Source organism: Poecilia reticulata, linkage group LG20 (assembly GCF_000633615.1).
Source record: "Poecilia reticulata strain Guanapo linkage group LG20, Guppy_female_1.0+MT, whole genome shotgun sequence".
Lineage (NCBI taxonomy): Eukaryota > Metazoa > Chordata > Actinopteri > Cyprinodontiformes > Poeciliidae > Poecilia > Poecilia reticulata.
Genome location: NC_024350.1, coordinates 6,723,647 through 6,751,368, shown reverse-complemented (window position 1 = coordinate 6,751,368; position 27,722 = coordinate 6,723,647). Strand labels below are relative to the sequence as shown.

General features: G+C 37.8%; 3 protein-coding genes and 1 long non-coding RNA gene across 6 annotated transcripts; all 4 read right to left on the bottom strand.

Annotated features, from left to right (window-relative positions):
• Positions 1 to 641: 641 nt before the first annotated feature.
• On the bottom strand, positions 642 to 6,271 carry LOC103482346 (sialic acid-binding Ig-like lectin 13). The gene is made up of 11 exons (XM_008438458.2): positions 6,189 to 6,271; positions 5,876 to 5,928; positions 5,407 to 5,599; positions 5,140 to 5,227; positions 4,464 to 4,985; positions 3,878 to 4,180; positions 3,547 to 3,801; positions 3,389 to 3,424; positions 2,912 to 2,996; positions 1,027 to 1,066; positions 642 to 880 (listed from the first exon to the last, which is right to left on the bottom strand). The coding sequence occupies exons 4-11, from the start codon at positions 5,222 to 5,224 to the stop codon at positions 845 to 847; spliced, it is 1,362 nt and encodes a 453-aa protein (XP_008436680.1). The 5' UTR covers positions 5,225 to 5,227; positions 5,407 to 5,599; positions 5,876 to 5,928; positions 6,189 to 6,271; the 3' UTR covers positions 642 to 844.
• Positions 6,272 to 9,723: 3,452 nt separating this feature from the next.
• On the bottom strand, positions 9,724 to 11,835 carry LOC103482347 (uncharacterized). The gene is made up of 3 exons (XR_536439.1): positions 10,886 to 11,835; positions 10,760 to 10,793; positions 9,724 to 10,144 (listed from the first exon to the last, which is right to left on the bottom strand). It is a non-coding gene; the product is annotated as an uncharacterized LOC103482347 (long non-coding RNA).
• Positions 11,836 to 13,001: 1,166 nt separating this feature from the next.
• On the bottom strand, positions 13,002 to 18,029 carry LOC103482349 (myeloid cell surface antigen CD33-like). Of its 3 annotated transcripts, none has more exons than XM_017301750.1 (8): positions 17,949 to 18,029; positions 17,599 to 17,686; positions 17,026 to 17,421; positions 16,410 to 16,712; positions 16,154 to 16,333; positions 15,817 to 15,880; positions 14,166 to 14,205; positions 13,002 to 13,552 (listed from the first exon to the last, which is right to left on the bottom strand). In XM_017301750.1, exons 2-8 carry the CDS (start codon positions 17,681 to 17,683, stop codon positions 13,274 to 13,276), a joined length of 1,347 nt encoding a protein of 448 aa, XP_017157239.1. In that variant the 5' UTR covers positions 17,684 to 17,686; positions 17,949 to 18,029; the 3' UTR covers positions 13,002 to 13,273. The 3 variants fall into 3 exon arrangements, with proteins under 3 accessions (XP_017157239.1, XP_017157240.1, XP_017157238.1); XM_017301751.1 differs by lacking the exon at positions 17,949 to 18,029 and adding an exon at positions 17,792 to 17,810; XM_017301749.1 differs by having other exon boundaries at positions 17,599 to 18,006.
• A 3,794-nt stretch (positions 18,030 to 21,823) lies between these two features.
• On the bottom strand, positions 21,824 to 26,805 carry aoc1 (amine oxidase copper containing 1). The gene is made up of 5 exons (XM_008438460.2): positions 26,700 to 26,805; positions 24,682 to 26,220; positions 23,981 to 24,269; positions 23,291 to 23,423; positions 21,824 to 22,971 (listed from the first exon to the last, which is right to left on the bottom strand). Exons 2-5 carry the CDS (start codon positions 26,216 to 26,218, stop codon positions 22,702 to 22,704), a joined length of 2,229 nt encoding a protein of 742 aa, XP_008436682.1. The 5' UTR covers positions 26,219 to 26,220; positions 26,700 to 26,805; the 3' UTR covers positions 21,824 to 22,701.
• Between the last annotated feature and the right edge of the window lie 917 nt (positions 26,806 to 27,722).

The window sequence follows — 27,722 nt, the reverse complement described above, 5'->3', positions numbered from 1 at the left end:
TGGATGGATGGATGGATGGATGGATGGATGGATGGATGGATGGATGGATGGATGGATGGATGGATGGATGGATGGATGGATGGATGGATGATAGTTAGGCCCTGTTTTGTTTTATTATTTTCTTTGGCACAAGCTAACTGTCAGAACAAGTTGTGCAACCTTTTGGGATTTTTGCAAAGAAAAATAAATCATTTTTTCCCATTTACAAGGACTGTCCTTTTATTGTGGTTGTCGTGTTATTCAGCCCTATTTAAATGGGCCTGGGAAGGCTGTAAATGTGTTTTAATAATCTGTCAACAAAACTATAAGAATTAAAAGTAGTAACGTCTTAAACAGTCTGTAAAGAATCAATATAAATGTGTTTCACTTCACAAATGTTGATTTAAATAAAAGCACTTTTTAAATATTCAAATTTCTTGAACATGACTATCGATTTCTTTTCAAGATTGTATAAACACTTTAAAAAATTGCATGGTTATTTCCAGCAACCCTAAATAATTTTGGGCATAAATTTCAAACGGATTAATTGGATCGGATACAACCACTATTACAAAAACAGACCAATAATTTGGTTGTGATCATTGCTTAACAATTTGCTGTAAAATCCCAATAAAAACATGTTTTCTAATAAGAAACAGACATTCTACAGAAAGAGGTCACTGTTTATTCCCTTGTGTGTTGATGACCTCTGGGCAGTCAGACTCTGCTGAGCTGCTTTTTCTTAGAGATCTGGAGATCTGTGTGTAAGTCATCTCCTGTTGCTGCCTGTTGCTACGCAAGGAGGAAGCTGTTTTATCAAGAAGTTTAGATCCTCATGTTAAACAGCTCCCTCAGTGGTACTGGCTCACAATTCAAGGCCCAGTTGGTCAGTCACTGGAGTCTGTGGGAAGTCAGAAGGGAAAACAGAAATATAAAAACAAAAAACCTGTCATGGATACCAAGAGGTGATTTTGACTCATTTAAGGAGCTTATTGATAAATCATTTGTTCGTTCTCTATAGTGAGACCAGTCTATTACTGCACTTACATTGGCCCGTTGTGGAGTTTTACGTTTGATCCTATAAAACCTGGAAGAAATAATAAAAGTCAGAATCATTCATGTATTTCATGATACAAGACAGGAACAAGTTCTGGAATTAGTAGTGAGTGAGTCTGTAGGATGCAGATGGTTTTGGAGCTATTTTTGTAGTAGTTGCTGATGGAAAAAATATCTTATAGTCAGAAAAGTGAGCAACAGCATACACCATTGTCAATCTAAATCACATGTGAGGACATATAAAGTCCATCAGGCATTGCAGAGTCTACCAAAAATTTGCTACTGAAAATATACCACTGGTTGTCCGGCCCTCTCCCAACTGGTGTCAGTGGACAGTGGAGGCCACCACCTTTCCAATCATTGTAAAACTATTTCAGGTGACTTTGTTTCTGTGTGTAACACTGTGCTATACACACAGCTTTTGATACAGTGGATGAGTTGTTCCAAACTTTTCTTTCAGGTTTTGGTTTTTGTGTCGAACAACAATAGATTTAATGGAACAGAGTCGACATTCACTGTTTGGGAAGCTTTGTCTGGCCGGCGAATGGCTTGGGATTCCCCTGCACAGAGTTGGCCCAATAGGTTGGGGAAAGGAAAACTTAGGCTACTGTGACCATGACCTGACTTTACTGATACAACAATGCAAGATTGCTTTTATATGATGGTTTGTTATTTTTGAAGTAGTTGCAGTTGGAAAAAATATCTTATAATCAGAAAACTGTGCAATAGTTTATATATTCTTAGAACCTGCAGGAGACTTGACCGTCCAGCTCAGACAGGACCAAGCCTCTTATAACTTCAGCAGAGCCTTTATTTTCTCTTCTTCCAAGTAAGAAGTCTAATCGATTTACCATTGTGGAAACAAAATAAGCATAATGCATCTGTACAGCGTTAGTATTGTGTTCCTAATTATGTAATAATTCAGAGTGTTTTCTCTCATGCCATTTTGATAAACAGAATCAAGATTAGTTTTCAGCAGATATATTCCTGGATTGATAATTGCAAATTTTTTTAATTGATAAATGGTATTTTGCACATTTGTTGACAACTGTCTTTATTTTATGTCTTTTTCCTAAATGGAGCCAAAAGGATACAATTGAGCTCATTTTCTATTCGTTGTTGTGATTCCATTGTGTGAACAATTGTATATTTTGATGATACACAGAATAAATGTCATGACAACAGGCTATGTGACATGCAGAAATAGTCATACAGTAGAAATGACAGTTTTACACCAGATTCTCTTTTGAGATGAAAAACTATTTAATAAACTTTTGGGTACATTTGGCCAAATTGAGCCAAAATTTCAGCTTCGCTTGACCCACTGCTCACTAAAACCTATGTGGAGCAAATACTTCAACTGATCCATTTGGTATAATTATTCTCAAACTGTGAATGTATCAAATCTGAAATTATTCAAAAGTTTTAATTGGAAATTGTGCTGTTGATTTAGAAAAAAATTAGATGAAGTATTAAGAAATGTAGAATATTTTCTTTCTTTAGTCACAAATAAATCAGGCGTATTAAGACTTACAATAGAGGTTCCACTTGAAAAGTAATTATGTTCTTACTTTAGTAACATTGTTACATTTCGATCCTGTAACTGTGGAGCTATTTTTAATTTATTTTGCTCTGCTTTTAATTATGTGAATATTTGAGGTTTATCTTTTTGTTTTTGTTGAATTTCAAGTAATTTTCACAATTAATTTTCCCCACATTGTCATACTGAGGGATTTGTGTGCAGAGTTTTTAGGAAAGTAATTAATTTAATACAATTAGGAATAAGAAAGTATTCAACAACATGTAGAAAGAGTTAAGTGCTGTGAATAGTCTCAACTACACTTCTCTGTACATTTACTCAAATTCTCATACTCACCACATGATGATTTTGAGCAGGCAGACAAGGACAAAGAACCCTGCTCCTGAAAAAAGTGTTGTCTGAATTTGATGAACGTCAACTCCTGGAAAATAAATAGTGAAAAAACTAAAGATTATGCAAGGTATTATTAGAGTTCATATATTTCTGGTTCAGTCTGTTGAGAAAACATCATACATGTTGCCACTTGATAACCACAAACTTTTAAAGCAAAGTTTAGTATGGCTGGAACACTTAAGCCTTTAATGACTTTAATGCCTTTTGAATCTAAACCTCAAAAATGGAATAAGTCTAAAAAAGTATGGAGCAAATGCAGGCTGACCAAAACTTCACCAACCACCCTAAACTGATAAGACTAAAATTTATTTGTTAATTTTTTAAAAATTTTTTCCTGTAAAAGGATAGAGGAAATAAGCTAGTTTGTGACAATAAAAAAAATGAGAGAATAGAACATTTTCCAGTGAAGTAGATGAGTACCTTTTCTTTCAGTGATGTCATCATCTGGCTGATACGCTGAATAAAGAAAAACAAAAACTGAATGAATCTCATTGCTTAAATCTGTTTTCATCTACAACTTTCAAATGATCCCCTGGTGACTCAGCCACAGTAACATCCTTCCGTATTTCTCTATTTACCTATTACTGGATCAATCAGACGAATCTCTGGAGATGTTTGACTACCAACATCATTCGTGGCCACACAGTAATAAGCTCCCTCCTCAGTGGCATTGAGGGCATAATTTTCTCCTTCACCTACTTTCATTGCTCCATTTGTGGTGTTCTCAAACCAGGTGAAGCCGCTGACGGGAGGCTTGGCTCTGCTGGAGCAGTTCAGCTCCACCCATCTACCTACTGTAAAAGTGATGGATGCTGAGGTGTTTTTGGGAGCATCTGAGGAAAAGGTGACAAACCTTAAGATTATTGATGAGAACCAGATGAATCATGATGTTCTGACGGGATCACTTACAGGAAACACTGAGAGTCACTTTTGTCCTTCTTGTTGTGTTTTTTCCTCCATCCATAGGATATCTGGCGAAGCAGATGATGTTGTATCCATCGTGGATCTCTGACAGAGTGATGTTCTGCTGGATTGTAGTTGTAAACGTTCCATCTTTGTTCTTCTGCATCTGTCTGTGAGGGTTTGGTTGGAGGTTCAAGGTGAGTTCAGGAGGTGAATTTGGACAGGGAGTGAGAGCTGAGCACGTTACGGTGACAGAGTTTTTCTCCTTCATGACACCTGAGATTTCAATCCTGGGGCTCCAAGCAGAATCTGTGTTTTYACATCACACACACATTYGACACAGTGAGATACAGCAGACTGACTCCTCTTTAAACATGTGGGGCATAAAAAAATAGAGATTGATAAAGAAGAGAACTCATTAAAAAATAAATTTAGATAAAACATCCCCTTTGTGCTCACACTGCTGTCTTTAACTCAGATCGTGTTGATGTTTAAGTTTACAACAAAGTCTCAGTTAATGGAAATGTCTCATAAATTTTTTTTCTCTGTTCAACATTAACTTTACACATAAATAAAAACAAAAATCTCTCACCTCTAACTGTTATTTGAACAGGATCACAGACAGCCGTGGCTCTGAACGACCCACTCTCCATCCTGAAGTAGAATTTTGTCGCTTGAATTGGTTGTCTGCTAGAAAAGAGGGTGGTGCAGTTCTTCTCACTCAGGTTTCCAATAACGTTCACTGTGTATCTGTTTTGTGACCGACTGCTGTTGTAAATCACATTTTGCGGAAAGGACTCAACCCCGTGTTTGTCTGTTATCCAAACTCCAATCATTTCTCTCCTGTCGTCAAACTTTTCCAGGTTTCCAGTCACGTTCATTTCACGGTCGTCTTCTGGGTGACTGCTTTTGTAATTCACATTCTGTGAATCCTGTCCAAAGTCTGGGTGACTTTGAAGCAAAACTTCAAATTTGTGTCTCCCCCCATCAGACGTTTCTCTTGGTATCTCTAGAAAACTGCATGGGATGAGCAAACAGGATCTACTCAGACCTTCCAGTGTTTTTGGTGCAGTAATACCGAGGGATAAGTTCTGGGAACATCTTGTCTGAACTCCTGTAAAACCAGAGTAAATATTAATATAATGTGAAGCAAAATATTGCTTAGGATAAACTTGTATGTGGAGCCTTTAAGCAAATCAGAATTTATTTCTTGAGATGACAAATACTGCCAGTCATGTCTAATGAAAGTGAGAGAATAACCATCTCACCTGGAAGAAAGAAGACACTCAGTAGCATGCTGACTGTCAGCACGTTCTCAGTCAGGGTTGCCATCACTCTCTTAAATGCCTCCATCGGCTCATAGAGACAAGATGAAAGAAAATTTTAGACTTCAGTTTAAATAAAAGCGGATAATTAATTAAAATATCAAGCTAAATCTGCCAAACAAAATGCACGAAAAGGGTCAAACCAAAGTATCCAAATTCTGTCATTACACAATAATTTAACAAAATGAGTAGAATAATCATTATTCTTACTGGGACTCTATGGTCTTCTCTTGATCAGCAGTAAAACAAATCCCACAATTACTCTGGTTAAAAAAGTTTCACTTCCTGTTTGTTTTGTTCAAAACAGGAAGTAATTTCTCTGTAAGGTCTTGGGTTTTTTCTAGGTTTGGTGAAGCAACTCTTCTTTGTTCGTTAAAGGTCCAGCAGGTTCACCATATTTTTTCTAACAAGGAAAAACAAAATCAAGTTGGTGATTAACATCAGTTCAGTGACTTCTACCCCAAAGTTACAGACAGCAACAGAAAAAGACTGTGAGCGTATGGTGATGTCTGACATACATTCACAATATTAATCCACATAACCAATCTTATTTTTAACATAGATAGCAATGAATTTACATGTTTTTAGTACAGGAAAAATCGCTCATATAGTTCAGATTCAAAGATGATCACACAATCAGTAAATAAAACATTACTTTGTATCAAAAATTAAAACATACCCAACAAGAGAGAAGGTGAAGTTAGTAGCCAAGATCAGCAGCAGCTTCTGAACCTATAGATTAAATAAAAATCCAATATATAACCATAAACAGTCCCCGCTACAGAGCAATGGCTTCCAATGAACAGTTGACGGCAGTTAACAGTTGTAAAATTAAACACAGCAAAAAATAACATTAATTATTTTAACTGTTAAAAACAAAAACAAAACATGGCAAAATTACACATGAAACCCTGTATTTAGTTAATTTAGTCTGAATACATGCTAAAATATAACACTTGTAAAAAAAACACAGAACTGATCCTAATACATACCAGTTTCAGACGGCAACAGAAAAGGGAATTAGCTGTCAGTTACTGGTTGCTATGGTAACCACTTAGCGTCAAGAATAATTGCGAATAGACCCTTTTCACAGTGACGTCAGACAATGGCCGCCATAACTCGAAGCGGTGTATCTCTACTTCCGGTGTGATTTTGCCTCGGGAAACCTGACTGAAAAATTCACGGATACTCATTATCTTAAGGATATAATAAAAGGTAAGGTTAATAACAACAGCCTTTAAGTGTTAGATAGCCATTGTTACTCATTGTCAAGCCATCATTCTCTAACTGTGTATAAAATAAACAGCCTCCGATCGGAGAGTAAACCAGCCAGCAGCAGCTTTAGTGCTGTAACGTTAAAAGGTTCACTTTCTGTATTAACTGTAATAAAACAGTATTTACATGTTAGCCTTCGTCAGTCATTGTCAATTTACCATTCTCCAACTGTATTTAAAGAAACCAGCCTCCGATCGGAGAGTAAACCAGCCAGCAGCAGCTTTAGCCACAGTTAAGAAAAATATACACCGCTCTGTCAGTGCTGTAACGTTTAGAGATTCACTTTATTCATCAACTTTAATAAAACAGCATTTAAGTGTTAGATAACCGTCATTACTCATTGCCAAGCCATCATTCTCTGACTGTGTATATAAGAAACAGCCTCCGATCGGAGAGTAAACCAGCTAGCAGCAGCTTTAGCCACATTTGGGAACATGTATACACCGCTGAATGTCAGTGCTGTAACTTTTAGAGGTTCACTTTCTGTATCAACTTTAATAAAACAGCATTTAAGTGTTAGCCGTTATTAGTCATTGTCAAGTCCCCATTATCCAACTGTATTTAAAGGAACCAGCCTCCGATCGGAGAGTAAACCAGCTAGCAGCAGCTTTAGCCACAGTTAGGAAACATACACGTACCTTTCAGTGCTGTGTTGTTAAAAAGTTTCACTAAAATCACTGACATCTTCCAACACTGTTGTTTAGAAAAGCATTTTAAATATTGATTTAAGCACCATCTGCCAAATAATTTCCATATTCTGATGTGATTCATAATTTCTCCTTTTGTTGTCCATCTTTCTCAACAGTAGCCGACCTAACAACCTACCATATCTGAGATGATCCGGTTCCTCTGTCCATGGCAGGTTCAGTCAATCAGCTGTGGGACATCTGCTGCCTAGTCAAACTATCAAGGGCCTCTTGATTTAAAAGGAGAAACCAGTACAGAGCCTCCCTGCTCTTGCAAGTCACACTTCTTGGATGAACACTCATCCTGTGTAGCTGTGTTAGAAAGAAAATCTTTGTGTATCTATTCTATTAATAAATGAATTGATGTTGTGTAGAGTTCTGTAAAAACTATTGTAAATAGTTTCTCTTGAGTAATCTACATATGTGCAACTTTTACATTTAAATTGCTTCTTTTTGTAAATTTTACACATCTGGCAACAAAGTATGTGGAGGAGAGGAAATGCTAAAATTAAAGCTGCCATTAAGGACCAAAGACATAAGGTTTGTGGCTGTTTCTTTAAAACATCTATKTAATAATTAYATKAAACACTTTACATGGTTACTACATTACACAAACATAATTACTACAGTTAACAATTTAAGTCATTGATGGAGAAAATGTATAGAAAAGGCATATCAATTTTATTTCAACAGTATGTACTCAGGGTTCACAACTTAAGAAGACATCCATGTAGGGTCCTTGGAGGGGGCCAGTCTGCAGTGAACTGGTGGATGACAGAGACAATAATATACTGTAGTGAGCAGTTTGAAGCAGAAGTCCCACCATGTGATCCACAGGGTTTTCCCAGCTGAGCACAAACTTCATGCACTTTGTTTCCACAGGCACCACAGCAGAATCAAGTGTAACCTGTTAAAAGGGAAATGAAGTTGTTATTCCTATGTTATCAATTTTCTACTGCCAAGTCTACAACCACAGGAAAACAAAGTATAAGAAACTTAACCTTCTAATTATTTGATAAATATTCATTGGAGAAGTTAATGAGCTAATATAGATAGATAGATAGATAGATAGATAGATAGATAGATAGATAGATAGATAGATAGATAGATAGATAGATAGATAGATCACATCACATTTCTCCAATGAAACGTTAATATGTATATCTAAGACCGCGTCTTCCTCATGTCTTGATCGTAGCAAGAGTTTAACTTCTCAGGACGTGATGGAGTAGCGGGTTTGTGGCATAACTGTCAGGTTTTGGACTTGTGGCTACAGGTAATGTCGCTACTTAGCGGGAGGTGAAACTAGCGTTAGTGAGGAGGGTTTAATACGATCACGCAGGTAGCAACCCCTGTCTATACTATAAACATCTGATTAAGATTAGAGCCTAAATACGTTCTATTTCCAAATCAGAAAGGCTATGTAATGCTACCCAGCTAACAAATTACCATTGCTATCCCAGCTTATCAACTAACAGCTAGAAAAAAACCAAAACACGTACCTTCGTAGTCAATCAGCGAGGAATTTGTCTAGTTTAGATGATGAAGAAAAATTGTTTGCAAATAGTGATGTATCTTCAAATCATATTTGTGGCAGCAGCTTTAGAGTCCAGAAACAGCCTTAACTACACACACCGGAACTAAAGATACACTGTTTCGAGCCAGAACGGAAGTTGTGTGACGTCATGTGAAAAGGGTCTGTTGCGAGGACGAGCTGCTCTCTGTCCCAGAGACTGACGGGTGTGTGGAGACTTTCCTGTTGAAGAGGGAACAGGACTAGGCGCCCAACAGCTCATCAAACCTGCTAGTATCTGTTAGGATTGTGGGAAATTAAGGAATTTGTGGTGAGAGAATTGTAGGCACTCAGTCAGTAAGCTCGACTATGAAGTCTCAATTTTCCACGGACAGTATGGGTAACAGAGTATGGTGAGTATGTGGGGACATTACCTTTCATTCATGTGTCTGCAGATGTTACTTGATCATCTGCAGATGATGTGAGTCCATCAGATAAATCTGAGAGAAATTAAAGGTCTATTCACCGGAAGAGGACAATAATTATCCTCCAATAAAATGTTTGCAGGGCATTGTGGGCAATATTACTAAGTCAGGGTCACTTCAACTTCTTATTACTTCCAACAGTTTGTTTTTCATTTGAGTTACACAGAATAAATGTCACATTGTTTAATATCATTTCAGTCAGTCATTTTTTCCTCTTTTGCTTCAAAGACTTTCTAGACACCATTAATTCTGTTGCTCCCATTAAGGTGAAGGTTTTCTCTGGCAGGATGGAATCTCCATATGAGTTGTCAAGGACACTATGATATGACCCAAAATGAAAATGAGTTCACACCCCTGCCCTATGAAATCATCCATCCATCACTCTTGTCCCTAGTGGGGTCAGGAGGGGTGCTGGGGCCCATCTCCAGCAAATGTTTTGCAGTGAGAGGCGGAGTACACCCTGGACAGGTCACCCCTAAGAGATCAGTCTAGTAAAAATAATGTACAACATTCATGGAAAAGCCGATGTTTTCATGCCAAATTGAGAGTTTATTAAAGCACAGAATACAAATAGAATAGAAAAGCTAAGACCTTACATTAAACAATTGCTAAGTTTTAGCTATAAAAGAAAAAATATGTGACGTATCTTCTTGAAACATTTATTATTTCACATAAACACCACAGGCTGAGACATTGTGAGTCTGACAGGTAGAATATAATGAGGAAATATTTCTAATTGACTCTCAAACATTTCAGTTGAACTCAGATGTTAAATATGTAGACCAATATTAAGATTTGACCAATATTAGGATTAGACCTGTGAGCAGGAAATAAAAAAGACTTCTGAAAGTGAGAACAGCTGTGCGACGTAAACAGACATCAGAATGCAGTAAGTATGGGCTGTGTGAACAGTGAACAGGTCGTCTCTCTTAGTCTCATGAAACTCAGATCTCAGTCACTCTGTTGTCGTCGTCTGCTTCTTCTGTGTCCTGTGGAAACGAGACGGCAGAAAGGTCCTGGTGTGAATTTACTGCAGAGCCAAACCTAGAAAACAACATGTGACTTCCTGCTGTAACAAGATGGCTGCAGTGCATGAGGTCACTTCTGTTTCAGCATTGCAATAAAAACAGAAATAAAACTACCAAGAAGAACGCTCCACCGTCTCTATAAATTATTTTAATGAAAGAACATACAATAACCACCAGGGTTAGCAGGGGTGTCAAACTCCAGTCCTCATGGGCTGCTGTCTTGCAGTTTTTAGATGTGCCACAGGCACAAAACACTGGAATTGTGTAGATCAGTTCTCCAGAGCCTTGCTAATGACCTAATTATTCTATTCAGGTGGTGCAGCAGAGGCACATCTAAATGTTGCAGGGCAGCGGCCCTTGAGGACTGGAGTTTGACACCTGTGATCTAAAGACATCTTCAGTTTGAGACTGTAAAAGAGGACATCCAACAAGTGATCCCAAAACAAATGGCTCCAATGTCAGAGGAGACCCTAGCAGGAAAGTATTGGATCACCTTTTCTGCTTTAACACAAGTTAGAAATCTGAATATTCCCTTTATACCAGTGAAAAATGGAAACTGCTGAATTATTTGCTCACCTTCTGTTTGTTGGTGAAAACTGATCTAGATCGACTGATGGAGGAGAAAAGCAGAACACAATGATATTTAAAACAATACTCACTGCTGTATGGCAGCAAATTATGAACTTTTAGAAAGTGTCTCACCCCTCTAGGATGATCGTCAAACAGCAGAGAATCACAAGACCCAGGATCTTTACTCCGATACAGATACTATCCTGAAACTGTCTATCTGTAAAAAGAGAAAACATTTCACCATCTCTGAGGAGGAAAATGTTTTGGTTCTCGATGTTCAGAAACTTGTAAATCAAATATCAAGAAATGTTCTGACGGAAACTAAAGAAACACACTGACAGAGCTGATGTTAAAGCAAATGAAAGGAGGCGGAAACGAGACAAACCGACTCAGGTGAAAACATGTTAGAGCATTTCTACATTTCCGATTTTTCCATTACTACAACACTGTGCAAAACTATTCATACCGCTAGAGCAATTTTTGTATTTTGTCTCAGTGCAAACACCAACTTGTTGAATTTGTGATAAACCAACACAAAATGATTCAAAATTGAGGAGGAAAAGAAATTTTTGGAAATAAAGATGTGAATGTTCATATTCGGCCCCCTGAGACGATATGTTGTACTTTGTCCAAGTCAAGTCTTTAAGTTTAAATTAATCTTTCAACATTCCATTCTGTCGTTCACATTTTGGCTCTTCCTCGTCTCTGCCTCCTTCAATCATAACAGGATGTTGAGGTTTGTTGAACAGCCAGACGGTAAACCTCCACCACAGGCTCACATCTTTCACAGCCTCTAAAAGGATGTAGCTCCACTCACCTCGCCTGCTGAACATCAGCAGGCCCACAGGATAATCCTGCCACCACCTTACTTTAAACTTCTCCACATCTTTCTTCCTGAACTATCTACTGTGATCCTTGGTCCTGCATGATGCTGGTTGTTCACTACGTAACTTTTCACAATATTCTCTAACAAACATCTGAAGATTTCGGAGGACAACCTACATTAAATTTGATTGTTGTAACAGAATGTTGAACAATAAATGTTGACCACAAAACCTTCAGGCTACGTTCCATAGAGATCTTACCAGACTTCACAGCAGTCGACTTCTCCCTCATAGACGGTTAATCTGACGTCTCCTTCAGCTACTATCATGATAGTAATTAATTCAGCAATTAATTGCTGTTAAGCTGATCACTCTTTATAACATTCTGGAGTATATGCAAATTGCCATTATAAAAACTGAAGCAGTAGACTTGGTAAATATTAGCATTTGAATCATTCTCAAAACGTTTGGCCATGACTGTACAGTACATTTCAGCAACAAGGTAGCTCAAAGTGTTTTCCATCATAAAACCACAAAAATACAAAGTCATAGAAGACACAGTCAACAATTGAAACACTACATTTTGTCAAGTGCCATCTTTACACATTAGACTGATGATTAATGTTTCATTGAAAATGTTTCAAATGATCAATTTGAAACATTTGAAACTCTAACCAGTTGCATTTTAAACTGGTTAGAGTTTCAAATGCAACTCTAACCAGGCGGGTTGGGTTTTAGACCAATAACCCCAAATTTAAAGGTACACTGAGTAAATTTAGTCTAAATTGAAAGGAACTCAGTGTTTCAGCAGTTTTGCAGTTTTCTAGAAGTTTGTTCCAGACTTGTGGAGTATAGAAGCTGAATGCTGCTTCTCCTTGTTTGATTCTGGTTCTGTGCATGCCAAGCCGACCAGAACCAGAAGACTTGAGAGGTCTGGAAGGTTGATGCAACAGCAGCAGATCTTTAATGTGTTGTGGTACTAAACCGTTCAGTGATTTATAAACTTACAGCATTTCAAAGTCTTTTCTCTGGGCTACAGGAAGCCAGTGTAAGGCTTCCTGTAGCCTTACACTGGTTTACCAGTGAGAAACCTCCAGGTTTCTCACTGGTAAACCTCCAGGTTTCTCACTGCAGGAGAGAAACCTGGAGGTTTTGCTGCCTGCATTGGACATTAAGGGTTTCTGAAGGATCCTTAATTGCAGAACTTATTTAAATGTTTACATTTCTTAGTTCCTTTTTTGACTGTGTGGTCATTTCATTGACTTCTTCATTTCACTAAAACCATGTTCCTTTTTTCCTACACACAGAACTCACAGAATGCTCCTCGGAAGACAGTTAATATGTCGTCTAGTGATTCACGTTTAAATTGACCACCATGCACAATAATTTAAATTATACACTATAAAACAAATGTAAAAACTGTGTCTAGACCTTTTTTTATTTAAGTGCAAATATTAAACGTTCAAATATTGAGATAATTGCTTACTTTGCACTAAATAATGAAAATAAAATACAACAAAGATCAGAAGATAAATTAAAGTACAAAAACCTGCAAACTATACAGATCACTCTCACACCACATCAGCACCGAAGCATCCAAACTAAAGAAAATAAAAATAAAAATAAACAAGCACATTATTATTGTGTTAGGACTCCTGTCACTGACTGAGTAATAAGAACAGAGTTTCTGTAAGTTTCAGCCAGGTTTCTGTACCGCAGAGTAGAGAGGATCTGAGCTGTCAGCAGTCTGAGCTGATCTGTTCTTTGGCTCAGACACTTTGACCTGGGAGTACAGCGTCTCCTGCTGGTCTCCACTGGTACTCTCTGAGGCACAGGAAGGTTTCTTTATGAAGTTCACATCCTCATAGTGAAGTTCTTCCCACCTTTCATTAGATGGTGATGAAGGAACGCCATTTAATGATGCCGTTTTTGCTTCACTAGATGCAAGAACATCAGGCTCCTCAGGTGCTTCAGTCTGTGGGAGAATATAAAGAAACACATGTTATTCACTTCTAATCTGAAATCAATCCATAATAAATGTACTCTTACTAAATACATGCATCTATTTTTGTCACCCAAAGTTGAGTTGCTTTGCCACCCTGCTCATCCAGCTTAGTTTGTCACAGTTTGAGATGTTTAAAGTTATACTTGTTGCACAGAGTTTGGTTGGAAAGTCACAGTTTCCTGGGTTACAACATGTTTTCTTGTGTTTCCCTTTTTGAAGCGACCTCAGGGTAAGTAGGTCTGTATTAAATCATATTTATACCCCAGAAAATAGGAAGTCATGGATTAAAACTTAAAAAAGTCAGATTTCAGTCACTTTTTAAAAATTAGCATTTTTAGATGAGTCATTGAATGTCATATGGTGATTTGATTTAAACAGAAAACTTATTAGCATTGCAAATTCTCCACATGGAATAAATGTACATAAATAAAAGGCAATGAGGAAGATTTACTCTATGATGTATTCTTATGTGTTTATGCAAAAATTTAGTAAAGCATGCTCTCACAGAATACTGGAGGATTTTAATGACATGCTTTTCATAAATTGTGTCCAATCACAACACAATCAGATGTTATTTACTCACCTGATTGTGTTGTACAGCAGTACGTCTGGACTTCAAGAACCTAGAAAATATTAAACAGTAGTCAGAATAGTCATCTGATAGAAGGAACAACATAAAGGCACAATGATGACAGTTGAGGTTGTCCTGCAAGATACATGAACAAAAAAGGTAAAGTGAAGTTTTGGTCAAATATAATAATGAAATAAATGTGTCGTGGCTCGTTGGGTTCTTTTCAGGTTTGTTTATTCTGTGTTAGTCTCTTTCTCTGATTAGATCTGCTTTATTTCTGTTTACCTTAATTAAATCCTTTAGTTATTTTAGCTCTTTTATGTTCCTTATGTTTAGTTATTTGTTAAATTAATTTTCCTATTTACTGTTTGTGTTCTCTCTCTCGCCCCCTGTGTCATTTTTTCCCTCTCTCTCCTCAGCCTGCCTTCTGCTCTCCCCTCACACCTGCAACCTGTTTCTAATCAGCCATCCGTTCCTTGTTCACTAATAAATCTCTTCTGTATCTATATAACTCATTCTCAGTCACTCCTTGCTGGTTCCTCCTTTTTATCCCTGATATTTTCCTGTTCACCCTGCAAGCTTTTTTGTTACTGGTTCCTCTGTTTTTGTTCTGCTCTGGCTCCCTGTGTTCCTGGTTATTTTTTTGTTCATTATTTTTTATTAAAACAACAAAATCTACTCGCTGCCTCTGGCTCTCTGCATTTGGGTCTCCAACATTTCACACATTTTATGTTGTGTGAAATGTATCACCAGATTCATCACCAGATTTTCAAAATCTATATATACTATATATTATTTTTTTAAAAATAATTTTTTTTTTGTCATTATGTTTCTGGAATATAACAAGATTGCAGTGAACAGAGGTCAGAGAGAGAAGGAGGACCGCTGGAGTGGGAGAGGCTCCAGGACAAAGCAAGGACAGTTCAGAAATGAACCAGAATGAGAAAAAAGCTGATTATATTGTTTTAAATTCCCTATTGCTAGCAGATCTATCCTGACTCAAAGAGCAGCCGTTCTGAATGACGGCTTTATTGCAGATGTTCTCCAATTCTGCGTACTGGCGGAGATTCATTTAGCGGTACGGAGTACCGGACCACACCAGGTTGAAAATAACAGCTTTTAATCTCTCAATTTTCAGCTTCTTTTAGACAAGGATGAAATTTGCTTCTGTTTTGTAAAAGTTTTTGTTTTTCACACAGAAAGCAAGATGTGTGTTTTTTTTTTGCAGAACAGTTACCTATTAACTTTCATCCCTCTTCTTTTGGACATAGTTTAGGTGAGAAGAAAGAAAAAACGACTAACTAAATTGCCTAACATGTAAACAAGAGCTGCACTTTTTGAGAAATTAATATCAGAATTAATCCCTTTCAAATTTTACTGGCAACATAGAAAAAAATGTCAGCTTCAGAATTCAGATGTGAACTGGATGTTTTTACAGATGATAGAAAAAGTTTGTGTTTCTGTCTTTTCCTTTTCAACTAAATTCTCCACTGGTGCTTTTGTATCTCTGTAGATAAAATAAATAGTAAATAAAATAGTAAGAACTTTTATTGCAGCAAACAGAACATTGAGAAGAACATTGAGTTTTTTTAAGGCAAATTTTTACTAAAACCTCTAAATGGTGAGCCATATTTCATCATATGAGTCAGTTCCTGATACTCACCATACAACCAGGAAGATGAGCACAATGACAACAGTCACTGTAATGAGGGGAATCAGCAGATTATCTAAAGAGAAAAGAAAGAAACAAGAAGACAATGACAAAATGTCTTAAAGTTTAGATCATTCAGACAGGTTTATGTGAACATTAATGTGTTTCACTGAATTGTAGTAATCTGTAAGGTTTTATATACAAATGCATAAAAAAAACAAATTACTTATCAAAAATCTAAAGTAAGTTTCACTTGGGTTCCATGTCCACTGCAATATTAGCTTCATAATTTAAGACAGAAACATATACTGCAGATGCAAAGAAGGGAGGAAACCTTTAAAGATCTTACCAGAGACTTCACAGCAGGCGACTTCTCCCTCATAGACGGTTAATCTGACGTCTCCTTCAGCTACTATCATGGCTTTATGAGTGCTGTTCTTGAACCAGGTGAAGCAGTTGATGGGAGGACTGGCTCTGCTGGAGCAGTTCAGCTCCACCCAGTTGCCTGCTGAGGTGATTTTAGAAGCATCTGAGGAAAATGCAACACACCTTCAGATTATTGATGAGAACCAGATGAATCATGATGTTCTTACAGGATCACTTACAGGAAACACTGAGAGTTCCATTTGTATTTGCTGTCTTGTGTTTTCCTCCATTCACAGGATATCTGGCAGAGCAGGTGATGTTGGAAACATCATTTGAGTCTGACAGAGTGATTTTCTGCTGGATTGTAGTTGTAAACGTTCCATCTGTGTTCCTCTTCATCTGTCTGTGAGGGTTTGGTTGGAGGTTCAAGGTGAGTTCAGGAGGTGAATTTGGACAGGGAGTGAGAGCTGAGCACGTTACGGTGACAGAGTTTTTCTCCTTCATGACACCTGAGATTTCAATCCTGGGGCTCCAAGCAGAATCTGTGTTTTCACATCACACACACATTTGACACAGTGAGATACAGCAGACCGACTCCACTTTAAACATGTGGAGCATCAAAAATATGATAAATATGAAGGTAAGAACTAATTGAAAAGTAAATTTAGGTAAAACATCCACTTTGTGCTGACAAACTGCTTTTTTAAACTCTGAACTCTGATCCTGTTGACGTTTAACTTTACACTAATGACTCAATTAATGGAGTTTGTTGTTTTACCCCAAAAAGGCCTTATAATACATTTTCTCTCAACATTAATATTACATATACTGTAAATGTAAACCAAAGTCTCTCACCTCTAACTGTTATATGAACAGGATCACAGGAAGCTGTTGTTCTGAACGGCCAGTTCTCAATCCTGAAGAAGTAATGGTTTGTTTGACTTGAGTTTACATTATAAAACACAGAGGTGCAGTTCTTCTCTCTCAGGTTTCCAGAAATGTTCACTTCATAGCTGTTTTGTGACCTACTGCTGTTATAAATCACATTGTTCAGATTGTTTTGAAACGCTGAATCACTTTTAATCCAAACTCCAAATGTTTCTCTCTTGTTGTCAAACTTTTCTCCTGGTTTCTCTGGTATTTCTCTAAAGTTACATGGGATTAACAAACAGGATCCACTCAGAGCTTCCATCTCCTTTGGTGCAGTAATGTTGAGGGATGGGTCTTTGTTTTTACATCCAGTCAGAACTCCTGTAAATCAGAGTAAAGATGGACACAATGTGGAGCAAAAATGTTCCTGAAGAGAAACTTCCTGATCCATGAACTCCAGCTGAGCTGCAGCCTGTTACTTTAAACAAGATCAGACTGGAAGCACTAGAAATACTTCCAGTAATGTCTCCAAATGACAATGAGAGAAAAACAGCTCACCTGGAAGAAAGACGACACTCAGTAACACGCTGACTGTCCGCATATTCGGGGAGAAAGCTGCCATCTCACTGCTACATCCCTCCATCAGCTCAGAGACAAGATGAAGGAAAAGTTTTGACATTAAAACAGTTTTCAAAACATCAGGTTCTTCTACAGCCATTTCAATTGTATTTTTTAAATATTGATCTTTCACCTAAAGCACTGGCTCCCAATGAAAGCTGTCATGTTCTACAATCAAAGTAAATGTTAAGACTTTAAGGTAACAGTTCTGAAAAGAGGGGGGGGGAAATCTAATGTTTCAGGTTTTAAACACTACATTTTAAAATCAGTGTAATAAATGTTTTTCTTACCAAATATATTTGTATCAAAAGTTGTTGGGAACAGTTGAGCCACCAGGAAATCCCTCTGTCTACAGAATACCTCAAGAAGCGGAACATTCCGCCTTTCACTGGAAAAGGAAGTTTGTTTTTTTTACTCTCTGTGGGTGTGAATATTTGTTTTACTCTAAAAATGTATGTGAAGAAAGAAAAGGAAGGCTAACAGAAACAAAACATGAAACAGACAAGAAAACATAAAAATTTATATAAAAAAATACCAAGACTAGTGACAGACAAAAAAAAACAACTTCATCTGCTCTGTTTTTCTCAGTCCTTCACTTCACATCTCACCAAAGTTAGGAGAGAGAGGCTAACAACCAAACAATTTGTTTTCCTGTAGATAACCTGAAGAAATTTAGTAATAATATATTTTTTCAACATCTCTGTTGTGTTTTGAACAAAACAAAAGTCAAATGATGTTACAGAAATCTGCTTTTTTAAATGTATTTCTTTAATAAAGCATCACTGAAACTGAGTGGCATGTTGCAACGTAACCCCATATGATGTGGAAGCATCCACAGACACAGAGGCTGGTTGTAACACAATAAGCTGAAGTCAAACATGCTTAGATAAAGTTGCTTTTTATTCTTGTGCTGATTTTTAACCAGTTAGACATCTTGAGTGTAACATTAGACTGGATTCAATAGACGAAACACAGAGCTCAAAATAAAAAGAACTTAAAGTAAATGGAAACACAGAATTGCTTCTACCTCACCCACAAAAAAAAAAAGAAAATGTGCGTTGCGATGAGGCCAGCTGCTTCTCGTTCCATCCTGTGGTGGAGCCAAGCCCACAGCAACGGCTTTAAACAGTCATTGTGGTGTGATAAGGCGATGGCTTCTTTGTTTTACTTGAGTTACTTCTTGAGTCACGTTTTTTTTATTTTATCTTTGCTGCTTCTTTTTGATTTTACTTCTGAAAATGTTTGCTCCTCTTCCCTTTTTCTTCTCAGCACATTTAAAACGATTCATCAGACGGACAGAAAAGGTTCCACTTTTTATCTTTGACCATGGAAACTGAAACATTGAAACTTAACAGGGTTGAGAAGAGTTTGTACATATTATTTCACATTCTCATATTTAAATTGATTTCAAGCAAAAACAAATATTTTTTAGAATATTTGTTTGAAAAACACTGTACATAGAAACACTCATACACTGTAGACGCACACTAGAAACCTTTTCCAGTCAGTCGTCAGTTAAGATGTTACTTTGTTTGGCCTCACGTTAACTGACACATCTTCCATTTTAAAAAAGGTTTAAGTTGGGGAATTATGCTTTTAAGATCTACTGGAAAGTTTCTGAGAAAGAATCACCAAATTTATCAAAATACGTAATTCTAATTTCCCTTTAACACCAATATTAAAAACTTTTTTGAAGCAGTAACTAAGACGAAGTGATGTCTACACTGAAATGCTTCATATTTAACTTTAACACAACAGGACAAATACTTTCGTAGCTGTTTCTTTTTTGCTCTTCATGCATTCTGCTGTACATTTTGATTAAGACATTTTAGAAATTTGATTGTGTTTTTATGATTGTTTTCATTTCCTGGCTACCATTCCACCTTTAACTAGTTAAACACATTCACACATATGGATGATTGTCTATATAGATCCTGTACAGTGTACATTAATCTCATACACAGTTTGCATGTGTCAGTTCAGTTCACTTCAGTTTTCTGAAGGAACATTAAAAGAGGAAGTTTTGTGCTGCATTTCTTCCCCCCTCCCCCATTACACCAGAACTCTCCGCTGACCATAAACTCTTAAAACTCTTGGGTCAAAAACAATCCGAACTGGGTACTTTGCTAACCCAGTCCAAGGTTAATTCAGCAAAACAAAAAGATGTTATGGGTCAACTCAGCATTCACTACACTGAGCTCTGACTGGTGTATAAAAGGGGCCTGTCTAACTTTAGCCATCGTGTAGCAAAGATCAAAAGTTAAGGACTGTTTTGAATATAACTTTTATTACTTAAATAACTTGACAGAGATCTGAAGTTTCAGGCACAAATTCACTAAATGTTCTCATGTGGTTTTAGAGAAAACAGATTTAGAGATACTTGAGGGAAATGAGATCACACAAATTGGAAGACTTCAGCTTCTTATTTTTGGCTCAGTGGTTAGTTAGTGTGTCTCAAACCATTAGTTCCTGAGTTTCACATTATTCAGTGGAAACCATTTCTACACACAGTTTCTGTAATGCATGATGTTTATATTTCGATAGTATCTCAGCATCTTAAAACTCATATGGCTGGAGATTCTTTTTATTGACTGACTGACTTCTCCTTCCACACCTCTTCTCTCAGCAAAGCAAAGACATTTGACAATATGTCATGTTTATTGCTGTTTGATAATTGGTAAGGCACTTTGATCTGCTTGTTGCGTAACTGTGCAATACAAACTTGGCTTGACATATATCAGATAAAAATGTATGTGTTATGTCTTATTATGGGTAAATGAAGACATAAATGTAATCTAGAATTGGTTTAGAATGTAATATTGAGCAGGAACACAATGCTAAGTGTTAAAACACATTCAGCTGTTCTTGTGTCAAGCCTTTTTAATTGAACTTTGGATTTGAAAATCTAAGCAAAACCTGGCAAAACATGAACACTAGATGGCAGCACCTCTCAGGCTGGAGGCTGAACCTTCCTTTGAGCTTCAGGGGAGTTTCTCATTGTGCTCAAGCTACAGTTCCTAAAATACTAAATGCATTTGTCACATTTATTTTTCTAATATTTGGTGCTTGTCTATGTGGTTTGAAGTGAGAAAAAATGCTCTCTGTAAGTATGCAAATAAAGAGAAATCGGTAACACTTTATTTGAAGGGGGTTAATAAGACAGACATTACACTGTCACAAACATGACACAACACCTGTCATGAACATGAATAAGCCTTCATGAATATTTATGACTGTTGTCATAAAGCGTCATTCGGTAAATTATGACACTTTTAATACAAAGTTGACATTATTCAAAATGTCTTTGTTATGACAACTTGACATTAACCAATAAATCATTACTGATATAAATTTGTTATAAAAGTATTATTGATTGCACTTTAAAAATTAGGTAACTTTATGTTATTAAAGGTAAAGTTTATACAGTAATGATATATTGGTTAATGTCAAGTTGTCATAACAAAGACATTTTGAATAATGTCAACTTTGTATTAAAAGTGTCATAATTTACCGAATGACGCTTTATGACAACAGTCATAAATATTCATGAAGGCTTATTCATGTTCATGCCAAGTGTTATGTAATGTTTATGAAAGCGTCATGACAGTCTTATTCACCCCCTTCAAATAAAGCAAATAAAGTGTTACAGAGAAATCTAATCAGATTTTGAAATAAAAGCAATGTTAATGAGATTTCTAATGAATAGTGATGACCCGTATAATAATGAAGTCACTAAAACGCTCCACGGAGATGAAAAAATGTCACCCTGAGGCTGAATAAATACAGAAAACCCTGCAGTCCAGATTTTTATGACAATTTTTCCTGACATCAACATCTCCATTGCCGTGGGGATATCTTTTGGAATGACTGTTACCCATATCACCTCTTCCCCCTGTTCTGGTGTGGTCTGTCTACAGACAGCTCTCTGACTGTTCCCTCTTTTATGGCGCACACTGTAAAACATCAGCACACACTTATAAAAAACAAAAGGTTGTTTGATTGTGAGAAGCTGTTGGGAGGATTCTTTTATTCCAAAGCACAAAATGTTTACTCTTCTCACAATCCAGCTGGCTGCAACAAAATCCATTCTAGCCCAACCGATTGGCTCTGTGTTCTGAAGAGTACAATATCAGCAAAAAAGACCAACATTTACCTTGAAATCATATACAAGGTAGTTCACGTGTTTAATATGCAATTAGATCAAGACAGTTTAATTTGTCATGCAAGTACAAAGTTAGGAATACATGCACACATGAGGTACAGAGCTGCTGTATGTGCCTTTATGCTCTGCACAGTAAAACTTTGGTTTCCAGGGGCAACAGCACAACCAGGTGGCATCCTGATGTGTTTGCTTGGAAGCATCCGGAATCACACTGTTTGCTTTTCAAACCCCTGATGTGTCTCCAGTGAAAACATTCTTGGCATGGGGGCAGGCAGGGTGTGCAGGAGGGGGTGGAGGGGGCAGCAGTCTTACACCAGGCAGGGCGGATGTGGAGGATCCTGAATCCTGGATGCTCACCGTTACTAAAGCTCATCCATGGAAACCCAATACGGGATTAAAAGAGTTCCCAAATGTCAACTCATAGTATCTTTTAGCTTCTTATACCATCATGTTTGTACCCTACCATAGAGTAAAGTACACAACCTAACAGTAGCTGCATTACAGTACCTGCCTAACAGTAGGTACAATAACTATTAAATCCAATGGTATAATAAAGAACATGACAAACATACAAAGATGGTGTAGATTAAATTCAACATGCAGTGTTCTATTGTCTAAAACTTTACATAACAAAAGAGTCGTTGATCAAGTTTTCCTCTTAAAAAATATTTTGCCAAAAATGTATAAAGAAGAAAAAGAAAACAGAAAGTAAATAGAACACATCTAAAGAGTTGTTACATTCTCAGGGATTATGGACTGAATGGACTGAACTGAAGTGGTGCTTTCCTACTCACATGGCGTTATAATTCTGATTCTTGTTTTTTTCCTTCAGCATTGACAAACATAGTGTACAGTGCGACGCTATGTCACACTCTACACTTCTAAACTCCAGCATAGGTTCCATTGTAAAAGAATGGCTTGTCTGTCACACAGTGACCTACGACCTCCGGTGTCCACCTCTGAACTTTAGGTTTGCCGTCCTGCCCCGGCCGGACGATGACGGTGCTTTTGGATGCTAGAGAGGGATCTTCATTGAAGAAGTTGAAGGGTCGAAGGAAGAAGCCCACCGCGTTGCCAGGTGTTGCCGTGTTGGGGATGTCTTCTGAATGAGGTACATGTAGGAAGCCCACTGTAACCCAGGCAACCAGATCCTACACACAATGGTGAAAATGCAAGTTGTTTTTCCTCATAGCCAAGACTATTTCCATTTTCTCATTTCTTAACAAAAGAGTTATTGTTCTTGAGAATTTTTACTCTCTTGTTATAACCAAGGTGACTGATTTTAAGCAATTTGAAAAAGACAAGATGTTGGTATGATTTCATGAAAGCTTAGGACATAAGAGCAGAAATATTGAAACCACATCTCAAGAAGGACAAGAAGCTGCCTTTAAAGTACATCTTGATGTTTCCACAGTGCTGAATGCATCATGGGAGCAGAATCGTTTTGAAGGGGAACAGAATGTCCATTACCTGGTTGACAATGTTTTCATTGTTGCGGATGTAGTCCTCAAAGGACACTGCAGGCTCCCAGGGGTCGTTCTGAGTGAAGATACTGCTGCTGGTGGCTTCACTGTCCCTGTGGCGCGTCACAGCCAGAGGATATCTGGGGAGAGATTATCCAAGATACATAACTTCTATAAATTTCTTCTATATATAGAAAAATAAGCAGGCATGAGCTGATTAACGTTAGTTACCAACCAGGGCAACCAAAGTTATAAGTTCACAACTTCAGATATATTTTGTCACACCCTTGACTCAAATTAAAGACCTTGTTATGAAATGCCAGAGAAATTGCAGTGCAGAACAAAAGTTGAGTTACAAGAAATACAAACATCTGTTCAGAAATACAATAAGCATATCAGACATGCTCTATTTGTTTTTTCAGATGCTTTAGGTCATAAATCTGCACACAGGGGTTACCTATACTTACTTCATAGACCAGTTGCTGGTGCTAGATATTTTACTGTTCATTACTTTAATGTGTTAGTTTATCATCTATTATGATCTTATGGTAATTGATTTTAGCAAAAGGGGGGCAAATGTAGTTTTGAGATACTCAGTCCAAAGTTATATCAGGAACAAAAACACCTCTCATCTGGTCTGAGTACTTCAACAGGATACCGATTCTTTGAGAACAATGTGTTGAAGAATTTGATTTACCTTGACCAACTGATGCCAACTTCCTCTCTCCAGCCTTTAGGAAGGACACTGTGTGCATGGGAGTTAAACTGAATCCTATAACCCTTCTGGTGGCCCCACTTGTTTTTCTCACTGGGGTTGTAAAAGTGCACATAGCGAGGGAACTTTTTGCCAAAGCGGAATGCAGCCGATCGCTCTGTCTTGTGCTCCGTCCTGTGGAGTTTGGACTGGACGATGAAATGATTTGGGCTCCATGGATTGGTGAAGTTCACATATTTCAGGTCTATCGTTTCAAAGCTGTTATCTCGACCTACATCCCAGAAAACACAAGAAGTTTGAGAAAGTTTTGTGTCAGGATATGGTGTCCATTGATAACATTTTGTATTTTATGTGACCATTAGGAATCAAAATCAGGAAAATTGCCTCATATAATCTAATAGAACAATATAGAACATCTTGGTGAAAACTTATCAAAATTTTGTGCAAATTGAAAACATAATTGTTTTTGCAATACATTGTTTAGAACAATACAGTATATTGGGTTTGAGACAAATTATGCTGAGTAGAAGATATTTTTTTCAACGTGGGCCTATAATTTGAGTATGATCCATAGATTCCAATAGTTAGTTCTAGATATTCAGTTGATTTGTCTCCTGTCAAATTTGGCTACTTTAATTGTGGACTTGGATCAAGGCATTTGGTGATTGCTTCATAATACTCACCAACAATATCAAGATCCACTTTGTAGTGGATGAGGTGAGTGTGTAGGTTGCCCAGCACGTAGTCGTACACTTTCGTGCCAAAGTGAAGTCCATTAGGTGTGAAGAAGGTGGCATGGATGTATCCGGTAGCACTGACTTTTACCTCCACCACTCCATTAGGGTAAAACAGGAAGTCCCAGATGTAATCATAGTTGTAAACTGTTGAAGTTGTTCGCAACACCAGTACAGTGTTCTCTAGACCTCCAAAGAAGTTGTATCCTCCTTGAAAGTTGGAATTAAAATGCCTCCGTAGGGGCATGGCAGTGGTCATCTCAAAAATACACAGAGCATTTCTGTGGCGCATGGGTTTGTCTGTGTCGAAGTAATGGTAAAGGTCGACAAAGGTGGCTATCTCTGGGCAGTCGATTCCAGGTGCCAGTTCGTAAGTTGAGGTTCCCATTGCCCACCCTGCGTCGATGTACTTTGTTTGCATGGCAGCAGGAGTATCCCCAGCATAGAAGGCTATAGCTTCCTGAAGACTGATCTCATAAGCGATTCTCTCTCCATTAAAGCGAAGGTCAAAGACTTGAAGGCCAGCCGATGAACGGACTCTGTAGGCGAAGGACCACCCAGCGTACTCAACAAAGTTACGATCTATGGAGTAGCGATGTCCCTGGGGCTCAACAAGCTTTGGCCCGTGAATATCAGTTGGTGTGTTACTATGACCTCGAGGTATGTAAGTTGAGTAAAGGTCTTCATCGTTGTGATCAGGCAGTTTCAGCTTCTCTACTTCTCCCGATTCATACTTCTCTACCAGCTCCTCAACACTGTCAAAATACATACTGTTGTACCAGATCTTCTCAACCGTCCACTTTTCTGGATCTAGATCCTGATGGTTGACTAATACTTCAAATCCAATTGGATGGATGAAATAACCTTCTACAAACTTCTGCAGCATGATCCATGTCCTTCTTTCACCTGGAGCAAGGCCCCGGGGAGCGATGTCTGAGAACGTCAGACAGCGGTTGGAACAGTTTGTGTAAGAAAAGCCTCCTGTCGTCTCAAAAAGAAGCTTGTAAGCTTGAGCTGCAATCTTCTTCAAGAGGTTTTCAATGTGGTCATACTCTACAACGGTGATCGGCCGGGACTCGAATTGGACTGGTTTATTTCCCTTGAAGGTTCTGACTTCGTGAGACCTTGGGGACGGAAGCGGTCCCACAATGTACTCTGTGATGTTGGGCGTGGACTGATTCCCAAACTGGATGATCACTCGAGCTTGGCGGGGGGGTTTGGCCTGACCGCGGTCCAGTGCTCTCAGGGCCTCATGTTTCTTTGGCAAGTGGAGTTCCATCAGTAGGATACTGTTCCTCTTCAGAGTTTCACTCCGAGCATCTGTCAGTTTCATCTCTGGAATGCCGTGCAGGTAGGATCGGATGGCTTTCATCTCCTGCACAGTGAGGTCGGCAAACATTGGGGCACCATGGTGAGCCCATTCTCTGGTTCTGGCAGCACTGAAGCCAACCAAACAGGCCAGCTGCAGCATACAGAGAACCTTCATGGCTGAAATACAATAAGAAAATGACATCTTGAATCCAGGAACGTCTTGGTGTACTCAAAAGTTTAATTGTAGCAGATTTATTTTCACTCACATTCAGATCAGATCATCATTATTGTCTGAACTGCTAACTGCCTAATTTATTTACTTAATTTCAGAATTAGCATAATCCTTATTCCGTTATTTTATCTGGTTTTACAACTATCAGTCTGTCCCTCTAACAAAACACAAACAGTACATATCAGCCAGAGCAATAAAGATGTCACGGCCAACTTTGTCCTGTCTGTTTATTGCAAACAGCAGCAGGACAACTACTTACTGCATTCTACTATTAAGTCTATATGTTTTTTCTCAGTTTTCAAGGTGCAAAACCCTGTTCTTTGCAGCTTTTTTCTCAGGATGTGCTCATACAATAGCCTTCATGTACCTTTGACATGCAGATGTAGAAATATGACCCATGCACTGTTAAAAAAAATTATATTACCTGCAGTTGTCCCTCAAATGCTTTAGGACAGGTTCGTCCAGTCGTCCAGGCTCAGCAGCCGTTTGGAAGTCTGTGGTACCGTTGAGAAGCAAAGCTGTGCTGCTGATTGTCTGTCTACAGCCCTACTGGGCCGAGACTTTGAGTGATTGGTTTGCAGATGGTTGTAAAATATGACGAAATACTAAGTAAGCGTCCAAAAGGCACCAGAAGCATGAAACGATCTTCTTTCAGGAACAAAAAAGAATATTTGAAAGATAGATGGAAGAAAAAAAAAAGCAACACAACTAAATTATAAATCAGTTCAAGAATACTTTTTTCATCCCAAACGGAAATTAATTGTTATTCTGCTTGGGGAAACATGTGTCCCTAAGCAGATCAGTAATATTTTACGGAAATGGCTTCCAATAAAATCCAATCATAAGATAAGACGGCTGCAGCAACAGTAACACCTTGAATTTCTCAGACCATGCATGTTTTTTAAAAACAAACATGTCCTCCATGTGCTTGTCTGCAGTGTTGGAACATCCTTCAAAAAAGATATGTGCTTTGTGTATCCAATGCCAGTTCTATATAAAACTAAATAACAGATTTTTAATGAGAGCAATCTTTTATGCTCTTTTTTCATTTTTTTATTTTGATCATTTATGATAAATAATAACCAGTACAAAAACAACACTCAGCATACAGCATCATGCTGGCACATCCCAACCCTCAGCAGACCCACAAACCAGATTCAACAAACAAACAACAGGTTACACATTTGAGGAAGTCCAATTATGTTTGCATCTTCATAGACAAATAAGCAATTGTCCATGATCCATTGTGTGTGCATCCAGGTTCTCAGGCTAGAATTTCCCAGAAAGTAAGTGTGAAAATAATGTAAGATTTACAAATGGAGCAAGTAAGTTAGATAAACACTTAAGTAAAAAAAGTTAAGAGTATTTGGATATATAATCTATTATATATTATATATTCTCATATCCCTTTCCAAATTATGCTTAACCCATGCCTGCACTTTGTGAC